General features: G+C 53.1%; 1 protein-coding gene across 2 annotated transcripts; it reads right to left on the reverse strand.

Moving 5' to 3' along the window:
- Positions 1–796: 796 nt before the first annotated feature.
- Positions 797–8,595, reverse strand: NODAL (nodal growth differentiation factor). 2 transcript variants are annotated; one of them, XM_072823443.1, is made up of 3 exons: positions 8,400–8,595; positions 3,098–3,795; positions 797–1,704 (listed from the first exon to the last, which is right to left on the reverse strand). In XM_072823443.1, the coding sequence occupies exons 1-3, from the start codon at positions 8,593–8,595 to the stop codon at positions 1,552–1,554; spliced, it is 1,047 nt and encodes a 348-aa protein (XP_072679544.1). In that variant the 3' UTR covers positions 797–1,551. The 2 variants fall into 2 exon arrangements, with proteins under 2 accessions (XP_072679544.1, XP_072679545.1); XM_072823444.1 differs by lacking the exon at positions 8,400–8,595 and adding an exon at positions 7,762–8,051.
- Between the last annotated feature and the right edge of the window lie 12,055 nt (positions 8,596–20,650).

The following is a 20,650-nucleotide window of genomic DNA, read 5'->3' on the forward strand; positions in this document are numbered from 1 at the left end:
GATCCGCTTGGTTGCTGAATCAGGGCATTGAGGTTTCTCAAGACTAGGCCGGGCTCCAGCCTCTCCAACCTCTGCCTAGGCCTGGATTACTACCTTGTCTCAACCGAGGCTGCAATCGAGTCACATCTAAAGTCAGGAGAGGTTCCCACATGATGGAGATCGGTTTCCTCAGCCTGGGGCACGGGTTGGCCGGCTTCCCGGGGAGGCAGGGGTAGAACTACCATAGGCTTGCGTTCCCCCCCTCGCGCTGCCAGGCAAAGATGGCCCTTGTCCCGGCGACGCTCAATGAGGTCAGCTAAAAGAGAAAAACAGAATGACTGCCTTCGGGGTCTTTTCATCCAGGGGGCAAAGCCATGCTCAGGTGTTTGGTAGCAGAGCGTCCCACAAGAAAGCTGGGGTTCTTTCTGCTGTGCTGTCAGGTGGAACCCGAAATTAAGCCAGACTTTGCACCCTGAGCAACAGAAGAGCTGGTGAAGGTTCGATAGAGGGGGTATGGCAGCCCTGAGGCTTAGCAGCCTTCCTCAGCTGTGCAGGGTGACGGGGACAAGGCCCAGAGCACAGCCCATGACATAGGGCCTGCGGCTCTTATGGTCCTGCTCACAGACTTTTTATAGGGGTGCGTCAGGATCCACTCACTTTGACTTTACAGGAGGGGCCCGAGTGAGGAATGACTCACCTGAGGTCACCCAGCTTCTCAGCGGCTCAGCCGTGACCATAACCCAAGTCTCAGGACGCCTCACCCCCACTGGACGGGAGGCACGGGGGCCTCATTAACAGCACACACGAGACACTGGGGTGAACTGTCACCAACTTTAATAGACTCGGATTGTGTCTGCCCAAGCGGGCTGACGGCGGGGATGTCCGAGGCCTCCACTCCTGCAGACCCACGTGGCCAGTCCTCTGGACGAGTTCCTGCTTCTCCCTTCAAAGGCACCAGCTGGCCTAGGAGGACTTCACAATGTCTTTATTGTTCGTGCGACTCATTAGCAGAGACCCACTCCGGGGAGCCTCTGGACAAGGCCAGCCCATTGCCCCTGGCCAGCCCGGGAGATGTGGGGGCTTCCCTGAACCAGCCGGACACGACAGTGGCCAACCGTTTTTCATTTAACACAGTGAACGTAATCTTGGCGGAGGAGAGAGGGTGGTCAAGGACCACTTTTGAGAATACATGAAGGTTACGGATAACCTGTCCCACCTCACAGATAAATGCACATATGCCCCAACGTTTGCTTCTAATTTCTGCGGGTTCATAGGTTAAAAAGTCAAGAACCCTTGCGCCAGTGCTTTTACTCACCACTGTCTCTTCAGTAAAGAGAAAACCAACAAGCCTGCCTCACAGGCTTGCCTCCCTCTCTCCTGACAGCAGCCTCCGTGTTTGCCAGACTCCACAGAGCTTGCCTTTGCAGAGCTGCCCTTCTTCCGCAGCCCTGGCAGACAGAGCAAGCTCTCCCCCTCCGGTTCTCTTCATCGCATTCGATGGTTATCGTGTCTTCTAGGACCTTCCCAACTTCCCAGGGTATAGGCAAATCCAGCCCCCCCGCCAGGATTGCCTCAAAGGCACCCACATTCTTCCACAATCATGTCTTTATGATGGTCCAGGAGGACTCTGCCATTGTCCACATACAGCATGCTCAGGGGCTTGGTCTTCACGGGGGCACAGCAGGTGGAAGGGACTCGGTGGGGCTGGTATCGCTTTAGCAGACTCTGCGGGGGGAGAAAAGTCAGTTAAAATCTGGGTACAAAAATAGAAGAAAATTGTTCTCATAAAGGAAATCAGCCTGCCAACATGTCATCAACTTAACACATAAAGTAACTTCACAGGCTGTTTAAAGAAAAAAAAAAAGGAGCTAAACAGAAGATTCTAAAAGCTGTATCTGGGTAGAGCAGGAGCAAGCTTACATGTCCTCCTATTGTTCTAGTCTAGAGTGCATATCAATTCCAAGAAACTCCTGGTTTAGTTCCAGAAACATGAAGCAGAAAAGAGTCATGCGGAAATTCTTGTGGGATTTCCTTTGTTGCCCAGAGAAAGGCAAATAGAGTCAATAAGAGAAAAGGTAACAATCCCTTGGCACTCTGGAACCGGGCCCCGTCCCTGTGGTCCAGTGAGGTCTTTCCAGATGCTAGTGTCAGAGCTGCTAGTTGGGACTCTCTGGGTCTCTGGGGGGCCCCTTGATCATGCAGCAGGTAGGTGGGTGGAGCAGAAGTCCCAGGAGAAGCTCAGGCCTTTGCCCGGGAAAGGTCCTACAGGGCTCTGGCTCCTCTGGTGTTTTCCTTGCATCAGCTCAGCTCACATGCTCCCCAGAGCCTCTGTACCCCAATACCAGGGCCACTACTTTGGGCTGTATTCCCTACTCCCTCCTTCTCATTCTCCCTTTACTCCCCTCCACCACCTTCCAGACCTTAGGCTGATTAGTGGCACCTGGTGGGCCTTCTCTCTTACAAAACCGTGTCCAACTGCCATTTTAGGCAGCAGGAGTACAGCGGCTGGAACAGTGTTATCCCAACCATGGCCGCATTAATGGGGCCCCCATTCCACCAGTGAATCATGCACTTCTAGTAATGATAATGCAACATCAGACGTGCCGGACACCTGCTGGCATACACGTGCTCTAGGTACACCTAGCACCTTGTTTAAGCCTACAGCATTCCTGTGAAATCTGGCACGGCCACCCCCCTCTCGCAGGTGGGAAAAGTCAGGCTCAGAGAGAATGAGCAACTTGGTCAGCGTCACCGGCTAATACATAGGAATCGAAGCCTGCTTTATTCCCCAAGTCCGGGTTCCGACCTTCCTTTCCTCAAAGTCAGAGCTGAGGGGAAGCAGCGGCCTTCTAGGCTACACCTTTCACCCCTAACTTTATGGAGGACATTCTAAGGAAGCAAGGCGTTCAAGGTGACCCAACGGGGGCAGCACTCCACGTAGGCCCTCAGAGGATCTGTCACAGGTCATCACTACAGGATAGGAGCCAGGATAGGAGCTGGCACCCGAATAACAGTGAATGAATGGACCATGTGATTTACGAGCCAAGCTGGCGTCCTGTCCCCCCACCTCCCCATCCAGCAGCCCACAGCCTCCCCTCCCCTCGGCAGGGCTCCGCACCTGGATGTATGCGTGGTTGGTCGGATGGAACTCCTCCCCCACGGGGTTAGGACACTCGCCCTCGCAGCGATAAGCATTGTACTGCTTGGGGTAGATGATCCAGGAGCCCCATCCAATGAGGTTGAAGTCCACCTGGAACTTGACCTTCCGGCACAGCTGGCTTCTGTCGGGCACATGGTGGCGCCGGTGCCGCCGGCGCCTCTCCGAGGACAGTTGTCCCTCCCGGGCCCGCCAGGAGCTCTCGGCCTCCCACAGCAAGGTGGAGCCGCCCAGCCGCCTCTGCTCTGGCGACAGGTTGGAGTAGAGCACGAGGAGCACACTGGTGACAGGCGGCGTGGGAGGCCGCTGCGGACACCCTCCAGCCATGCTGGACATCTGTGCCTCCAGCTCCCCAGGGTGCTTCAGCCACTTGGAGAGTGGCCTGGTCACCTCCAGGACCATGCTGCCCGAGGAAAAGGTGACATGGGACAGAGGGACAGTGAACAGGTCCATCCGAAGACGTTCCTGGCAGGCAGCCAGGTCCTGCTCTGCATCTGGCTTGAGCTGGTGGAAAATCTCGATGGAGAGGAGCACGCCGGGGGGAAGGGCCACGGGGCTGGACAGCTGCAGCCGGAGCTCAGCCCACACCAGATCCTCCACTTGGCTCAGGAAGGAGAAGTCAAAAGCAAAGGTCCAGTTGTGTCCGTCCACCTCCACATCTGGGTGGGAAAGACGGAGAAGGAAGCAGGGTGAGTGGGGGCCCCCTGCAGCCTCATCCGTGTAACAACCCCCAGGGCTCCTATTGGAGCCTTCACCTAACAGGCCTCCTCTCCATCCCCACCCCAACCCTAGGAGTTGGCATCGCTGAGTCCTTTTTAGTCCAATTTCAGGTGAGACTCAGAGAGGTTAAACCACCTGCACAAGGTGCCAGGGCCAAGAATTAACCTGGATTTGCCCAACCTCAAAGCCCAAACTCCAGATCACGGTTGGGCTGCTCCCTCCAAGGCGCTCCGCGGCCAGAGAACAAATGGTAGAAGCTGGATGAGTTCTCTCTGCTCTAAGGCCAAACCCTGAGCTTCCCCTCACCCCGTGACCCTGAGCAAGTCACCTTCCCAGACTCCATTCTCTCACCGGAAAGAGACCTATTTCATGGGCACATGAAGTTGGTATGCCTATCCTGCAAGGGCAAGCCTCGGCGCGCTCAGGGACGCACACGAAACAGAAGCCAAAGACTGGCCACCCTCTCCTCCACCCATTCCTCAAGGCAGAGGCAGAAACTTCGGGAGTCTTGGACAGCCTTACACACAGGCTTCCACGGGCATTCTAAGCACGACTCTGCACGGACCTGGCAGTTCTGGCAGTTTTCCACCCAGCAGGCTTTCTCATCTACCTGCAGGGTGTTTAGCACACCCTCCCAGCCCCCCATCCCTGCCCTGGCCCGGGCATTCCCACACCTGCAGCAGACACCTCAAGCGCACACACAGCCTCCAGCCTGTTCCACACCCCCCCTCCAACCCCAAGACAACTCAATTCAAACTGGATGAAAAGGAATGGGGAAGCACATTCCATTCATTTTAGTCCTGGACTAATTTAGTCCACCGTCTGGGAATAGCATGTTTTTGTGGATTTTCAGCTCACCTAAAAGTGACCTTTAACTTTTTTCAAACCCAGTTTCCTCTTCTTTGCAATGGGAATGGTCATGCCCTACCCCTCCTTGCATTATCCTAAGCCCTCATGGAAATAAAGAGACTTGAAGGTTTGTTGCTAAAGAAAAGTTCCTTAGATGATCCCTTAGAATAAAAATACTAACTGAGCTCTGATTTAGGTCCACTCTGGGAAGACCATGTGACAGTTTCTTTCTTTCTTTTTCTTTTTTTTAAGATTTTTATTTATTTATTCAGGAGAGACAGAGAGAGAGAGAGAGAGAGAGAGAGAGGCAGAGACATGGGCAGAGGGAGAAATAGGCTGTGTGTGAGGCCAATACGGGACTCGATCCCAGGACCCCGGGATCACGACCTAAGCCAAAGGTAGGTGCTCAACCACTGAGCCACCCAGGCAGCCCCCATTTTTTTGTTGTTTTAATTGTCTCATAGAGCATCTTTGATCAGGTGGTAAGTGAATTTCTCCGAGAAATCCACCCTGCACGACAAGACCGTTCCCAGCTTCAGCCTGCTGGCCGCTTCTCCCAGCCCACCTCCAGCTGCTCTTCTTCACTTAATTTCCACTTCCCTCCTCATTAGCACCTGCAGGGGGCAATAACCGGGCCCTGGCTAGCAACTCTCCCCAGAGGTGTGGGGAGGAGCCCGGCATCCCCCATGGCCCACTGCAGCACCGGAGCCAGCTGGGGGTTAGGAGGGACCTGCAGCGTGTCCTGGCCACTTGCACCAGGAGTTAAAGATTTTTTATCTCAAGCATCCACAAATGGCCTTTTAGAGGAAGGCGTTCTGGCTCCGTGGCTCAGAGCAAGGGCTCTGGTGCCTCCTGTGATCTTCAAATTCTGCCACTTGCTGTTTAACATTGGGCAGGTTACTTGCCTCCTCTGGGCCTCAGTTTCCCTCTCTGTAAAAGGGAGATAGTGACAGCATCCAGCCTCCCAGGAGTGTTAGGATTTACTGAGATAATGTGTGGAAAGTGTCTTGCCCAGCACAACCAAAGTACAACACGTTGGCTGTCATCAACCACTTCCTTATTATTGCCGACGTCCAAGGTAGAAATGAAGGTGTCCGGGGGCCCCTCGGTTGCTCAGTCGGTGAAGCATCTGCCCTCAGCTCAGGTCGTGGTCCCAGGGTCCTGGGATCCAACCCTGCTCAGCGGGGAGCCTGCTTCTCCCTCTCCCTCTGCCTGCTGCTCCCCCTGCTTGTGCTCTCTGTCAAATAAATAAATAAAATCTAAATAAATAAATAAATAAATAAATAAATAAATAAATGTATCCAGATAGGTAGTAAGGGACCTGGACAGAGGAGCAGAGTCATCTGTTACCGGGATGGACAATGTGTATGGAGGGCTCCTTCCCAGGGTGGGAAGAGTCTTTGCCTTCATGACCCCACCCCCAGCCAAGGGCTCCTTGGGAAGTAGTGCTGCTGGGTTCTCTTAGGTCCGGCTCTGGTTCTTGTTAGGACAGGGTGCCTCATCCCTTGGGGGTCACTGATGCCCGATACATGCTAAGAATGCTCCTACCTGTACAACAAATTTGCTTAGGGCTTGGTCTCCGGAGAGAGTTCACAGACACCCTGAAACCTGTCCATGGACTCAACGGAGTCGGCCACACAGGCCCCAGTAAGATCTTGACCCATGTCTGGTTCTTCCTTTTTTGTTTTTTAAGATTTTACTTATTTATTCATGAAAGACACATAGAGAGGCAGAGACATAGGCAGAGGGAGAAGTGGGCTCTGTGCCAGGAGCCTGATATGGGACTCGATCCCAGGACCCCGGGATCACGACCTGAGCCCAAGGTAGATGCTCAAACGCTGAGCTATCCAGGCACCCACCCACATCCAATTCTAAAGAAGAAAGTGGTTGGGCCCATGCCCTTGGGTTCCCTCCCCTCAGACAGGGTGCTGAGGCTGAGTGAGGACTTGGGGCTCTGCAGGAAAGGAGGGCGTAAGACACTAAGTGTCTGCTCTACGTTATTATAAACATAGGATACGTTTAGGATGAGGATAATTGCCACTAACTGCTTCCGGCCGAGCCTCCTCTCCTGCAATCCTCACCACCGCTACATTTTGCAGGTGAGAAAACTGAAGGTTTTCTAAAAACCCAAGGTGAGCCCTCAACGGGGACAAGCAGATGCAAACCCACTTTGGTTAGACTCCAACACCCACGTCCCGCTTTCCTCCCAAGGCGAACAGATAAACCCACGAGGGAAAGGAGCGTCTGGGACATCCCTTCTCCACCCGTGTCCCTCCAGGCAGGCTCTTCCTGCTGCTTTTAAAAAAAAATGAAGCCCATTCACAGCACTGAATGTACTTAACGCCGCTGCACAAACTGAGAAAAGGTGAGTTGGTAGTTCTGTCCTGTATTTTACCACCTGTACACACAAATGAGGCAGAAAGCCAGGCCCCTATTTGACAGAAGGGGAGACTAGAGAAGTCAACTGATATGCAAGGGGCGGGGGGGGGGGGGCACCAGGAATTGGGAAGCAGGGTTGGAAGGACCAGCACCCCTCTTTCCAGTCTCCCAGACTGTCAACCCCCCCCCACCCCCACACACAAACCTTCTGGAACTCTCCAGAAGGACGAATGAACCGAAAAAGCGCACCCGCACCGCGGCCCCTCTGTCCAGCCCACTCCCCGCACCCAGCGCATCCAGCTTTCTGGACGCAGGGCCTGAGCAGAGCGCTCCCGCTCCCGTAACTGCCAAGCCCGCTCGCCCCTCGGATGTCCCTCGTCCGTCTGGTCCCCAGATGACCCCTCGGGAGAGGGTCATCAGCTGTCTGACCCCAGACGTGGCCGGCGGGGGAGCTGGGAGCCCCCAGCCCCAGACCACAAGGGGCTGGCGGGTGGCCAATTAGGTCAGATTATCGGATGTGGATTGCGCCCCAGCGTGGGGCGGGCCGTCTGGCCCCAGCGCGGAGGGAGGCGCAGGCGGGCGCAGGGCGGCAGGGGCCGGCCGACCCCAGACGTCAGGATGTGGATTGCAGGGGGCAAGGGGACCCCGCAGGAGCGCGCCCTCAGCCCAGCACCCACCTGCCCGCGGCGCCCGACGCCCCGCTTCCGAGGGTGACGCCCCGGGGCCGCGGGGGTCGCGGAGGGCTTCCCTCCATCCGAACCTAGGCTCGGGGCCGGCCCTGGGGACGCTGACACCTTCCCAGCCTGGGCGGGGTTCCCAGGCCCGCCTCAGTTTCCGACCTCGGGGCAGCCCATCTCCGAGCCCCGACCTCACGGGGCGCGCCCCATGCTGGGTTGCGGGGCTCGCGGCCAGCCCGGGCGCTGCCAGCGCCAGACTCCCTCACGCTGTCACCCACAGGCGCGAAAACCAAAAGAAATCGACAAAATGTACGCGGCAGTAATAGCGCCCGTTTATCACTCCGCGCGGTTTCGTGCTGCGCGCGGCCCGTGCTGGGGCCCCCCGCGCTCGCCAGCCTCTGCGGGGGGAAGCGCGCCCGTGCAGCCCGGAGCTCCCGTGGGCCAGGAGGCCCCCGGCGTCCGCGGCGCAGTCGGCCTCCCACGCTCCCGCACCGCGCTCTGCGCGCCCCAAGCACCGCGCAACGCCCTGGGCCCCCGGGCCGCCCCCGCCGCCGCCAGCCGCTGCGCCCTCGGGCCCCGCGGCCCCGGCGGCCCCAGCCCTTCCCGCGCCCTTGCGGACCCCGGCGGCCCGGCCCTACCTTGCGCCTGCAGGCTGCGGATGATGTCAGCCCGGGGCAGCGGGTCGCGGTAGAGGCTCAGCATGTAGGCGAGAGGGGCCGGCGACGAGGGCTGCACCCGCGCCCGCAGCGGCACCGGGGCCACCGTCGCGGCGCCCGCCTGGAGCAGGGCCCAGCAGGCGTGCAGCAGGAACAGGGGCAGCCGGGGGGCGTGCATGCTGGGCTGGCGGGGCCTGGAAGCGGCGCCTCCGCCCCTTATATCCCGGCCCTCGCTGCCGCCCCGCCTCCTCCCTCCCTCCCCGGGGAAAGCCTGGAGATCCTACACCTCCCTCCACCGGGGGTGGGGGTCGGGGGGTGGGGGAGGCCCCCAGGGAGACCACCTGCTGGGGGCGGGCCGGACCTGAGCCGGCCAAGCTCGGGACCCTGGCGTGGCTGCTCCAGGTACCGAGGGCCTCGTTTCTGCCGCACAGCAAGCCTGTCGCCTGCAACTCTCAGGTCGGAATTGTGGCTTCCTCGCCCTGCCCTGCCTCGGATCCCTGCCACGCCCTGTGTCTCCAGGCTCCGAGCCGGTGTCTGGTTCAACAGGAGCAGGTAGAGAGTGGTGGCCCATCCTGGAGGCTTTTCCCCGCATTGGCCTGCGATGCTCCCCCCCCCCCCCCCCCCCCGTCGGCCAGGTGCAGCCTCCCCACTCACAAAGGTGTCACCTGTAATGTCCGTGCCCTGCCGTCCCTGCCTGTCCTGGCAGTTCCCCCTCCGGGGAGACCCGGGTTTCAGCCCAGGCCTCTCATTCCCTTTGCTCGGTGCCCTGCTTTCCTCATCTGCACAGGACTGATCCTTGTCTGGCTCCCTTTCCAAGTACAGTCAGATCAGAGCTGGAATTACCTTTAAAGAAATAGAAATCCCTGCCCCTTGTCAGGCCCAAGCTGTTTCCCTCAACACAGGAGGCCTCCTCCTGCCTCCTGTCCTTTCTTAGCCTCCCCAGGTACATGAGCAGCTGGCTGGCTGGCCTTTGCTGAAATGCTAGGTGCTGGGCCCACCTCAGCTCCTTCCACAGGTTGCTCCAGCTCCAAAGAACCAAGGCTCAGCCCAGAGCTGGTGGAGACAGAGGAAGCGGGCCCAGCAGGCTCAGCCTGGAGCTGCAGACTTGGGGTAGGGGGAGGCAGGGTGGGGCAGGCCCACCCAGCAGGAAGGGGCCTCTCCTAGGAGAGACCTGGGCTGCATACCCCAGAGGGCCATGGGACCTGGACGATCTGTTCAGCCTGCAGATTGTTAGTTCCTTAAAGTGGGGATTGCCTTGTTCATCGAGTTTTCCTCACAGTACACATTTTAGTTTGGACCCGAAAAATCTTAGCTAAGTAAATAAATCAGTGAATGGAAATGTGTCCGGACTTGCCCCAAGATAAGTAGCACCTTGGGTGTTTGTTAAACCTATTGATTCCTGAGCCCCAATCCAGACCTCTAAGATTTAGGATTTGGAGACAGGGCTTGGTAATCTACATATTTCACAAGGGACCGGTGGTCCTTACCAGACAACTTTGCCAACCTGGGTGGGCTGGGGTTCTAGGTGCAGTTTGGAAGCCACCTCTCTGGGTTCAGTTTCCTCTTCTGTAAAGTGTTCCTGCGGAGACCACCCTTCATACAGGTTATATGAAGCGAATGGCAAAGTGCTTCACAAACTCTAAAACCTGATGTATTTGGAGAGCTTTATGCATGTTGGGATATGATTATGGGTGCTCCGTGGTTGTCCTTCAACTTCCCCAGCCTGGGGGCTTGCTGGTTCGGGATCATCAGCCCCAGCCATCTGCACCAAACCTTTCCTCAGAGGCAGAAGGCACCCTCACCCAGGTTGTGAATATATACGTAAAAAACAGTGACAGATTGTGGTTAGTGCAGTGGGAGTCCTGATGAGGACCTGAGAACCAAGAATGGCACAACAGGGGAGGTGCAGATAGCTAGCCAGAGGTACAAGAGTCTCCCCCAAACCTGGATCTCCCCAAGTGACCTCGGATCCTCATAGCCCCTGTTTAAACAGGGACATTCAGCCCAGAGCGGTCTTATCCACCAGGATGGAAAGGAACGAGAAAGAAGATATTTCTACTTCTCACGGTGACCAGAAGCTTCTTGAAATTCAGGATAAAGCTTATTCATCCATGGGACACACAGGAGGCGCTTAATAAATGTCTTAGCTAAAATGAACGATTATGACAAATAGCTGACACTGAGTACTTAATGCAATTAGTGCTCTGTTCATCACTGCACTGATTTTATCATTAGGCCCACTTCAGAGATGAGAAAACGGAAGAAACAAGGCAATTTGCTTAAGGCCACAGATTTACAGGTGGGAACAGCCAGTTTGTGAAGGGCAGGTCTGCGTATGACCCAAACCTGTGCTTTTAGCCCTGTTGCTTCCCCACAGATGAGAGGGTGACAATGTATCAAGACTTAAACGACTCTCAAAGTCTTGCCTTTCCTGGGTCCGGGAGCTGCAGACAGAGCTCCTTGTGATGTGTATTGGCCCAGAGCCCTGTAGGGGCCTGGAATCACTCTCTGACCAGCAAGAGCAACTCTGTCAAAGCCCATCCATCACTGCCCTTTCTGCAGCTCCGGCACCTAGAAGAAATCGAATCTCTGTCACTTCTGCAGGACCAAGGCTGATACCTTTCTTACTTTTGAAGGGTATTTGTTCATCCAGGATCTATTGCCTGCAAGAAGGATCCCGAGTGTCCTCTTCCCAGGTGAGGAATGACATCTTCTCACATCCCCTGCCCCAGACGGACTGACCAACAGATTACCTGACCTGCGAGATAACCTTTCAGGGCCATCCCAGCTGGCTGGAGGGTGGGGAGCAAAGTCCCTTGAAGTTCTTGAATGCTTTCCATCAGACCGTCCCAGACCCTCCCTCAACGTGAGCAACGGTGTGTGGCATGGTTAAGTGCTGGAGCTGGGAGGTCAGGCTGCCAGGAGCCAGAGTCAGGATCCTTCTCCGTCACTCCCTGGGCTCATTACACCAGCCACTTACCATACTTCCTCATCTGTAAAATGGAAGTGAAGGACAGTATCTCCTTGACAGGGATGTTGTAAGTAGTGAGTGTGTGTAAAGCACATAGTGCCTGTAGCATCTGGCCATTTGTGTCTTCATTCCTTTTTTTTCCCCCCAAGATTTTATTTATTTATGAGACACACACACACACACACACACACACACACACACAGAGAGAGAGAGAGAGAGAGAGAGAGGCAGAGACACAGGTGGAGAGAGAAGCAGACTTCATGCAGGGAGCCCGATGTGAGATTCGATCCCAGGTCTCCAGGATCACGGCCTAGGCCAAAGGCAGGCGCTCAACCACTGAGCCACCCGGGCATCCCTGTGTCTGTTCCTTGAAGGGACCTCCTTTCCTAGTGCGTCCACAGCAGCTTAAGGGCAAGAGCTAGACTGTCTCGGGGGCAAGGCAGGAAGGCATCTCAGTTCTGCACACATTTGATGAGCATCTCCCCTATCCCAGTGTGACCCTGGCTGTCTTCAGTTTCTCAGCAAACCTCTGCGTTTCATGTGCTCCTTCTTCCACAGGCACGTTTTCATCGATCCCCCAAGTGAACTCCTACTCAACTCTCAAGACACAGCTTGAAAGTTCCCTTCCTCCACAGACCTATCACCAGCTCCCCGGCAACGTGGCAGGGGCCTTTTCTAAGTACAGTGTGATAGAGCCGTCGTCCAAAGTCTTGGGTGGCTGCCATTGGACTGTGGCCTCCCAAGAAGCAGGGATGGCTCCCGATTCATTTCTCCTGAAGCCGCAGCCCCTGGGTCAGAGCTGACTGTTGCTTGCTGTGATCTTCAACCCCCATGAATGACCCCAGTCCTAGGAACAGTAGAGAGGCACCTGGGTGGCTCAGTCGATGAAGCGTCTGCCTTCGGCTCAGGTCATGATCCCAGGGTCCTGGGGTCCAGCTCTGCGTTGGGCTCCCTGTTCAGCGGGGAGCCTGCTTGTGTTCGCTCTCAAATGGATAAATAAAATCTTTAAAAAAAAAGAAAAATAGAAATGGTAGTAAATATCCCAACGCTGCGGATCTTGGAGGCCAACACCCAGAGCTGAGAAGTACCATCGAGGCGCCTCTGCAGAGCACATGCAGCTCGTGTGATCCAGAGAGAGAGAGACCCAGCCCTCCCCCCGACAGTGCCCCTGTACCCCAAATGTGCACCAGCCCCGGGGGAGCACTTACCCATCCCCCAAAGTTCAAAGCCATTCTTCCTCTGTCCAGGGTAGTTGTCCCCTTTCCTTATTCACGCAAGACACTCCTATTTATTTCCATGTCCAGCTCAAGGGTCTCCTCTTTTTTTTTTTTAATTTTTAAGAAGATTTTATTTTATTTCTTCATGAGAGACACAGAGAGGCAGAGACACAGGCAGAGGGAGAAGCAGACTCCCTGTGGGGAGCCCGATGCGAGACTCGATCCCTGGACTCTGGGATCACGACCTGAGCCAAAGGCAGATCCTCAAGCACCAGCCACCCAGACCCCTCAAGGGTCTCCTCTTCCACAAAGGCTTCCTACATGGGCTCTCTCCCGCTGCAGGCTCTGATGTGGGCCACTCTTCATTGAGGGTTGAGGTCCTCAAGCCCTCAGGAGTTTCCCACCAGCAAGCCAACTGCCTGGTTCGCTTTGCATTCTTCAGAGTGTTCAGCAGAGGGCTTGGCACTCTGTAAGTGGAGGTTGAAAACCATGCCTGCAGCTGGCCTTGGCGTATAGCAATGTTTTGTCTACCCCCAACAGTGTTTTGAAAGGTTTTTGTTTAAATCATCAACACTAAAAATGCTTTAGATTTTTAATAAAATAGTTTGGCATTTTTATTTTTTATTTTTTTTAGTTTGGCTTTTTTTTTTTTTTTTTTTTTTTTTTAGTTTGGCATTTTTTAAGAGTAATCTCTACACCTGATATGGGGGCTCGAACTCATGACCCTGAGATCAGGAGTCACATGATCTACCAACTGAGACAGCAGGGCACCCCTGAATGATATGGTTTATTTCATCATTTGGGCAATAGAAAGATCTTTCCCCTCATCTCAACATAGCAAATGTTCCCTAGAGCGGAACAGCAGCCGCCTTCTTCCTGGCAGGGTTTGTTCTCTAGTGAGCCATGGTCCCCATCACTCCTTAACTTATCACACCCCTTTGCCTGGCCCCCCCGAGACAGATGAATTTGAGACCCGTGCTGTATGCTGGATGAGAGGAAGACACTCTGGAATCTGTTAGGAGACAGAGACTTAGTCAGGAGTGTCCTACATGGGGACCAGCCCACAGACTTCGGGTACCTGGCCCACGTGGAATGAACTATAAATAATCTATTAGTTCATAAGTGCTTACCACAATGGGCTTGCATGGTCTAATTTACCCCTCCTGCCCCTGTGAAGCAGATGGGATATTTACTCCCATTTTACAGGTGAAGAATCTGTGGCTCAGAGCTTGCTCAAGAAGGAACACCTAGCAAGTGCAAAAGCTCTGACGGATCCTGAGTTATTCTGGCTTTGGAAGTGAGGCTGGACACTGCTATGTCCCAACACAGTCATTTGCTACTCTGCTTGCACAGAGAAGCCCTTCCCCACTTACCCTGTCTCTGTCGGCCTCCTGTAGTCGATCCCATCACCGTGTTCATTTTTCTCACGGGCAGAAATGAACCTGTTTTCCTGGTACTGTTCAGTTTTTGTCTCTTCCCTCCTCCAGCACCGGGCTTTAAGCTGGATTCTCTGTCCAGTTCACCACTGAACCTCCTATGTTTAGCACAGACCTTGACACCTACAAGCGCTCAGTACATATTTGTTGAATGCATATGTTTAACCCAGTCCCTGGACTGGGGGACCCAGAGGTAAGATGAGGACAGGGAGATCCAGTGGCCACTGAAAGGATATATGTCCCATAGGTCACTAGCTTTCTCTGGTTTCAAGTTCTTTCACCTCACTGTCCTGAGCACTTGGGGGGGGGGGTACACAGTAGATGCTCAATAAATGCTTAGGACACCCATCTTAGCATGTTAATGTCTTGGCATCAGCAAGAGAGTGCCTCCTTAGTGCTCCTGACTTCTTATGACCATGATTCATGTGAAGGAGCCTTCATGCTACCTTCTTGCCTCCATTGCTGCTCCAGATCCTTGCAGGAGCTGTGTGACCTGAGCAGGGCTGGCATCACCCTTGGAGAGGGGGACTAGCCTGAGATGGTAAAGGGGCCAGGCCTGTCTGACTTGGAATCTGACGCTCCCTCCAGCCCGGGCTCTCCTTCCAACCCCTCCTGGGTAGAGCCCAGGCTCGGCTTGTACTTCCCACAGGGTCAGGAGGTGAAGGCTCCAACTGCCCTGGGAAACAAACAAAGAGACCACCAGGAGAATCCCTGTCCTCCCACTGGGAAGCTTCTCAGAGATTCCCACAGCCTGCCAGCCACCTCCTGCTTCCCACCTTCCTATTTCCTGCCACTGAGTCTCACTGGTGCTGAAGTTGAGCTGGAGTTTGATGACACAACCTAGCCTGGGGTTGGAGAGCCTCCAATGTGTGTGTATGTGGATGCATGTGTGCATGCGTGTGTGTGCGTGCATGTGCGTGTATGTGTGTGTATGTGTGTGTAGGGCAAGGAAAAGAATCATAACTAAGGGCAAACACTCAAGGGAGCATGTACTGTGGGAATAAGGAGTGCTTAGGGAGTGCTACCTGTGTGCCAGGTACTGGCTCTGCCGAGAGACTTACGTGCACTGTGACTTGGGGTCTCCTAAAACTACCTAACCACAGTAGTCCCAAAGGGGCACTTATTAAAGATAAAGGGAGCCCCAAAAGTCAGGGTACACTTTTAGTGCCCTTTGAAATGTTAACTATGTTAAAAGTACCAATGATAGAAACTTAAAAAAAAACACCCTTCAATGGTGCAATTATGTTTCTTTTGTACTTATTTTTTATTTTATTATTATTTTTTAAGATCTTTAAAATTTATTCTTGAGAGACACAGAGAGAGAGAGAGGCAGAGACACAGGCAGAGGGAGAAGCAGGCTCCATGCAGGGAGCCCGATGTGGGACTCAATCCCGGACTCCAGGATCACGCCGTGGGCCAAAGGCAGGTGCTAAACCGCTGAGCCACCCAGGGATCCCCTCTTTTGTATTTATTTATTTATTTATTTATTTATTTATTTATTTATTTTATTTTATTTTATTTTTATTTATTTATGATAGTCACACACAGAGAGAGAGAGAGAGAGAGAGAGGCAGAGACACAGGCAGAGGGAGAAGCAGGCTCCATGCACCGGGAGCCCGACGTGGGATTCGATCCCGGGTCTCCAGGATCGCGCCCTGGGCCAAAGGCAGGCGCTAAACCGCTGCGCCACCCAGGGATCCCCTCTTTTGTATTTATTTTATTTGTAAATTTTCAATAAGACATTTAAAAAATATTTTATTTATTTATTTGAGAGAGAGAGAGAGAGAGCGCACAAGCAGGGGGAAAGGGAGAAGCAGGCTCCCTGCTGAGCAGGGAGGCGGACTCAGGGCCCCATCCCATCCCATGACCCTGGGATCATGACCTGAGCTGAAGGCAGGTGCTTAACCAACTGAGTCACCCAGACGCCCCAATAAGACATTTTTAATTAAAATTTTTTTGTTCCAGTTGACTTTTGCTGTCTTCCAAAAAACATTAGATGAAATTTCATTATTTGAAATTTAAAACAAGCTGCATGCCCATTAGTGAGTGGGTGACTGGATACACAGACTGTAACGGGTATCTGAACATTGGAATACGACTTGACAAGTAACTGTTGGTAACGCAATGAGGATTACTCTCAACGTAATGACGCTGAGTTACAGAATCCAGTATATGCTGGATGATTCTATTTCTATCGAATTTTGGAAAATGCAAACTAGTGATTGCAGAGAAGCAGGGCACAGTGTGGTTCAGTGGTTGTCTGGAGGAGAGGGGAGAGGAAGAAATTATAAGGGGGCACAAGGAAAGTTTTGGGGGTGATAAATACATTTATTGTCTTGATTGTAGCAATGGCTGTATAGCATGTCAAAGCTTACTAAAATGCACACTTCAGATATTTGTAGCTGTTGTGTGTCAATTATACTGTACTAAACTTGTAACAACGGGGACTCCTGGCTGGCTCAGTTGGTGGAGTGTGTAATTCTTGATCTCAGGGTTGTAAGTTCAAGCACCATGTTGGGCGTAGCAATTACTTAAAAAAAGAAGATCTTTAAAAAAAAAAAACAGAAAATAAAGTTGTCACAATGAATGTAACTCTAATAAGCCTTCAAAATACAAAAATTATTTTTCAAAATCCATAAAACTAAATAAGCACAAAAGAAATTTAGAGGCGTGCCTCGGTGGCTCAGTTGGTCAAGCATCCACCTCTTTATTTCAGCTCAGGTCATGATCTCATGGTCGTGAAATTGAAACCCACGTCGGGCTCCGAGCTCAGTGGGTAGTCTGCTTGAGATTCTCTGTCCCACCTCTCTCTAGAATAAATAAATAAATATTAAGAAAAAAAGAAATTTAGATAAATAAGCTTCAGTGTTCTTTGTAATTTGTGGCATTTATGGTTCTGAAAAAGAAATCCATCTAATAGACTCTACTTCTGCTAAAGCTTCCAAGGACACTAAGACGTTTGGAATACCAAAGTCTGCTTTTTATCCATGGACACTGCTGAGTAAGCATCGTTAAAGTCTCCCGTCTAAGAGTCTCCCAAAGAGCCTGAGCAGCTGCGGAAGCTCTTCATGGGAAGTTTGAGCTTTGAAACAAGCGATGGAAGTCTGAGGAACCCTCTTGAGCAATGGGGGATGCTTACCGACTGCATGGTCGTGAGAGATCCGGACACCAAGTGCTCCAGAGGCTTTGGCTTTGTCACCTAAGCCACTGTGGAGGAGGTGGATGCAGCCATGAACAAAGGCAAGGTCACACGAGGTGGATGGAAGAGTTGTGGAACCAAAGAGGGCTGTCTCAAGAGAGGATTCTCAAAGACCTGGTGCCCACTTACCTGTGAAAAAGATTTTTGTTGGTGTCATGAAAGAAGACACTGAAGAACATCATCTAAGAGATTATTTTGAACAGTATAGGAAATTTGGAGTGATTGAGATCGTGACTGACCCAGGCTGGGGCAGAAAGAGAGGGTTGGCTTTTGTAACGTTTGGAGACCATGATTCAGTAGACAAGACTGCCCTTCAAAAATCCCATACTGTGAATGGCCAGAGCTGTGAAGTAAGGAAAGCCCTATCTAAGCAAGAGTTGGCTAGTGCCTCATCCAGCCAAAGAGGTCCAAGTGGTTCTGGAAACTTCGGTGGTGGTCGTGAAGGTGGTTTTGGTGGGACTAACAACTTTGGTCGTGGAGGGAACTTCAGTGGGCGAGATGGCTTTGGTGACAGTTGAGGGGGTGGTGGATATAGTGGTAGTGGGGATGGCTATAACGGATTTGGCCAGAGAAGTGACAGGAAATCTACAGGTTACAACAGATTTTTGAACTCAGTCCAATACAGTGGTGGCAGGGCCTACCTGCTACAAAGAAGACATGTTTTAGGCAATGCTCATGTGTTTTGGCAAAAAACTCGAGGACTGTATTAGTGACTAATTGTATAACAGGTTATTTTAGTTTCTGTTCTGTGGAAAGTGTAAAGCATTCCCACAAAGGGTTTTAATGTAGATTTTTTTTTTTTTTTTGCACCCATGGTGTTGATTGTAAATGTTATAGTCTGCTCATGACACTGAATAAATGTGTCTTAAAAAAAAAGGAATACCAAAGTCTTCTAGGTCTGTAGACTCACTGGAGGAGTATGGTGCAAAACAGCATCATCTCTTTCTCTTTTCTACTCTCTCTTCTGTCTTTCCACAAACCCACGAGGTAGCTGCTTCTGGGCCTGAGGCTCAGAGGGGCTGGGTAAATCGCCCCAGGTCATGCAGGTAGTTAAAAGCAGGGCTGGGATCCAGGCCCAGGTGGTCTGACTCCAAAGCCTGCACTCCGGGTAACTCAGGCAGGGTGGTGGTTGGGGGGTTGGGGGTGGGGGTGGTGACACACTCTTATTTCCAAACTCCACCAAGCCCCGTGCCCTGTTGGCTACTGACCACAAGGCTGGCAAGATCCCAGGCTGGTGCATCCCCCACTCACATCAAAGGGCCCCGGGCTTCAAAGGCAGATTGAGGGGAGATGCACATACCTGGCTAGGTATGCAGGAAAGCCCAGGAGAGCTAATATGATTAACCAGGGACCCGGTGGGGCAGGAAGAGTCTTCATGGAGCAGACCATTCAATGGAAGGAACTTGAATACATTCTCACCCACTCCCCCACCCTCAGGATCTTTCACTCTGTGGCTACTCACAGACGCTGTAGACACCTGGGGGTTAGGGGTGAGCTGGGGGCTGTGCCAAATGCATGTCCATTCCATAGATGGAAAAACATGTTGGAAAACAGTTGTTACCAAGTTTGTGCCAGGCACAGTGTTGAGTGCTTGGACGCATGCCTCGTGCACAACTCCAAGGAGAAACCTCCACGTTGTATTATTATTTTTTAAGATTTTATTTATTTATTTATTTGCTAGAGAGAAAGCACAGGCAGGCAGAGTGGCAGGTGGAGGGAGAGGGAGAAGCAGACTCCCCACGGAGCAGACCCCCCTATGCAGGGCTCCATGCCAGGACCCTGGGATCATGACCTGAGCCAAAGGCAGACACTTAACTGACTAAGCCACCCAGGCACCCCCTTCACATTGTATTCTATAGGTATAATTATTCCCATTTTACTGATAGAAAACCGAGGCTTGGATTGCTTAAAGACTTGGCCAAGGTCACGCTGATATTAAGCAGCTGAGCTGGAACTGGAGCCCAGGTCCCTTTTGACTCTAACTTCCATTCCCCATCCTATCATTTGTAAGGGGACAAACAGCTAAGACCCCAGGGTGTTCTTCTGGTCTTGCCTTCACTCTGGTGTGAGGGTGGCGGGCACAGGAGGTGGTGGCACTGTGCCTTGTTGCCCACTTACTACATTCGCATCTTTGGGGGACAGGGACTAGGTAATCCAATGCTGAGATAATGTCCCCAGGATTTGAGGTGTTATAAATCTTCAAGACTTCCCCACCCACATTATCCTGTGGCTCTCATATCCATCCCCTACACCCTGATCACTCCCCTGACAGTTGACACTCAGAGGCTGCAGCCTCAGAGTGCTGCTCTTTGCCCACGGGTAAGATTTAAGATCACAGGACCCTTTTTTTTGGTTAAGATTTTATTTATTTATTTGAGAGTGAGAGCCAGAGAGATGGCGGAAGCAGAAGCAGAGGGAGAAGCGCACTCGCTGCTGAGCAGAGAGCCTGATGCAGGGCTTGATCCCAGGGCACTGACATCGCGACCTGAGCTGAAGGCAGAGCCACCCAGACACCCACATCACAGGATCTTTCCCTGCCTGTCCCTGCCTCAGGTCCTCAGCTGCCCTAGCAGGGCTGGAGGGGCTGGTAATAGAGACTGACAGGGCCCTGCCCTGCTGGGGTATCTAGCCAAGAAACCCCACCCCCACCCCAGGTGGGGGGAGCCCAGACAGGGAAGAAAGTATTGGTTTAAATTCATACCAGTGGGGACCCCTGGGTGGCTCAGCAGTTGAGTGCCTGCCTTCAGCTCACGGCGTAATCCTGGAGTCCCCGATTGAGTCCCACATCAGGATTCCTGTATGGGGCCTGCTTCTCTCTCTTCCTGTGTCTCTATCTCTCTCTGTGTCTCTCATGAATAAATAAATAAAATTTAAAAACCTCTTTCTAAAAAAAAAGAAAATTCATACCAGTGAGACTTGTGTGCATGTTGAGGGGAGGTGAAGGGAGCTGGGACTCCTAGGACCTCCTCTCCGCTCCACCCAGACCAGTCTGACCTTGGCCAAGGCACGTGGCCTCGTGGAGCCTGTTTGCGCATCTGGCGCCTTTCCAGGGCCCTTACATCATGCCCCCTATTGCCTACCTCCTCTTGGATCCTGAGCTTCCAGGGGGCAGACGTCTCCTTTGACCCCTGCGCTCAGCGCCCTGTGTACAGTAGGTGCTAATACGTGAGGCCCAAAAGGGTACTCTTCTTACCGAGGGCTCGCTTTCCCCAGGAAGGCCGGTGGCTGTCATTGGGAGGTGGTGGCCTCGGCGAGGGAGAGGAGGAGCCGGGGCCTTGGAGTCAAACCTTGCGTGCCTGCCCTGTTCCCCGAGAAGGGTCTGGAAGGGATGTGAGGGCGCGGGGGGCGCGGAGATCGAGGACCGGACAGCGGGTCGAGCGCGCCCCCTCCTCCGTGGGAAAGCGCCGGGC

The sequence above is a fragment of the Canis lupus genome, chromosome 4 (genome assembly GCF_048164855.1).
Source record: "Canis lupus baileyi chromosome 4, mCanLup2.hap1, whole genome shotgun sequence".
Taxonomy (NCBI): Eukaryota; Metazoa; Chordata; class Mammalia; order Carnivora; family Canidae; genus Canis; species Canis lupus.

Coding starts and splice junctions, on each gene's coding strand:
- NODAL (XM_072823443.1), bottom strand. CDS start 8,595: ATGCACGCCCCCCGGCTGCCCCTGTTCCTGCTGCACGCCTGCTGGGCC. Junction 3,796..8,399: donor CCGCAGCCTGCAGGCGCAAG/GTAGGGCCGGGC, acceptor TTTCCCACCCAG/ATGTGGAGGTGGACGGACAC. Junction 1,705..3,097: donor CCAACCACGCATACATCCAG/GTGCGGAGCCCT, acceptor CTCCCCCCGCAG/AGTCTGCTAAAGCGATACCA.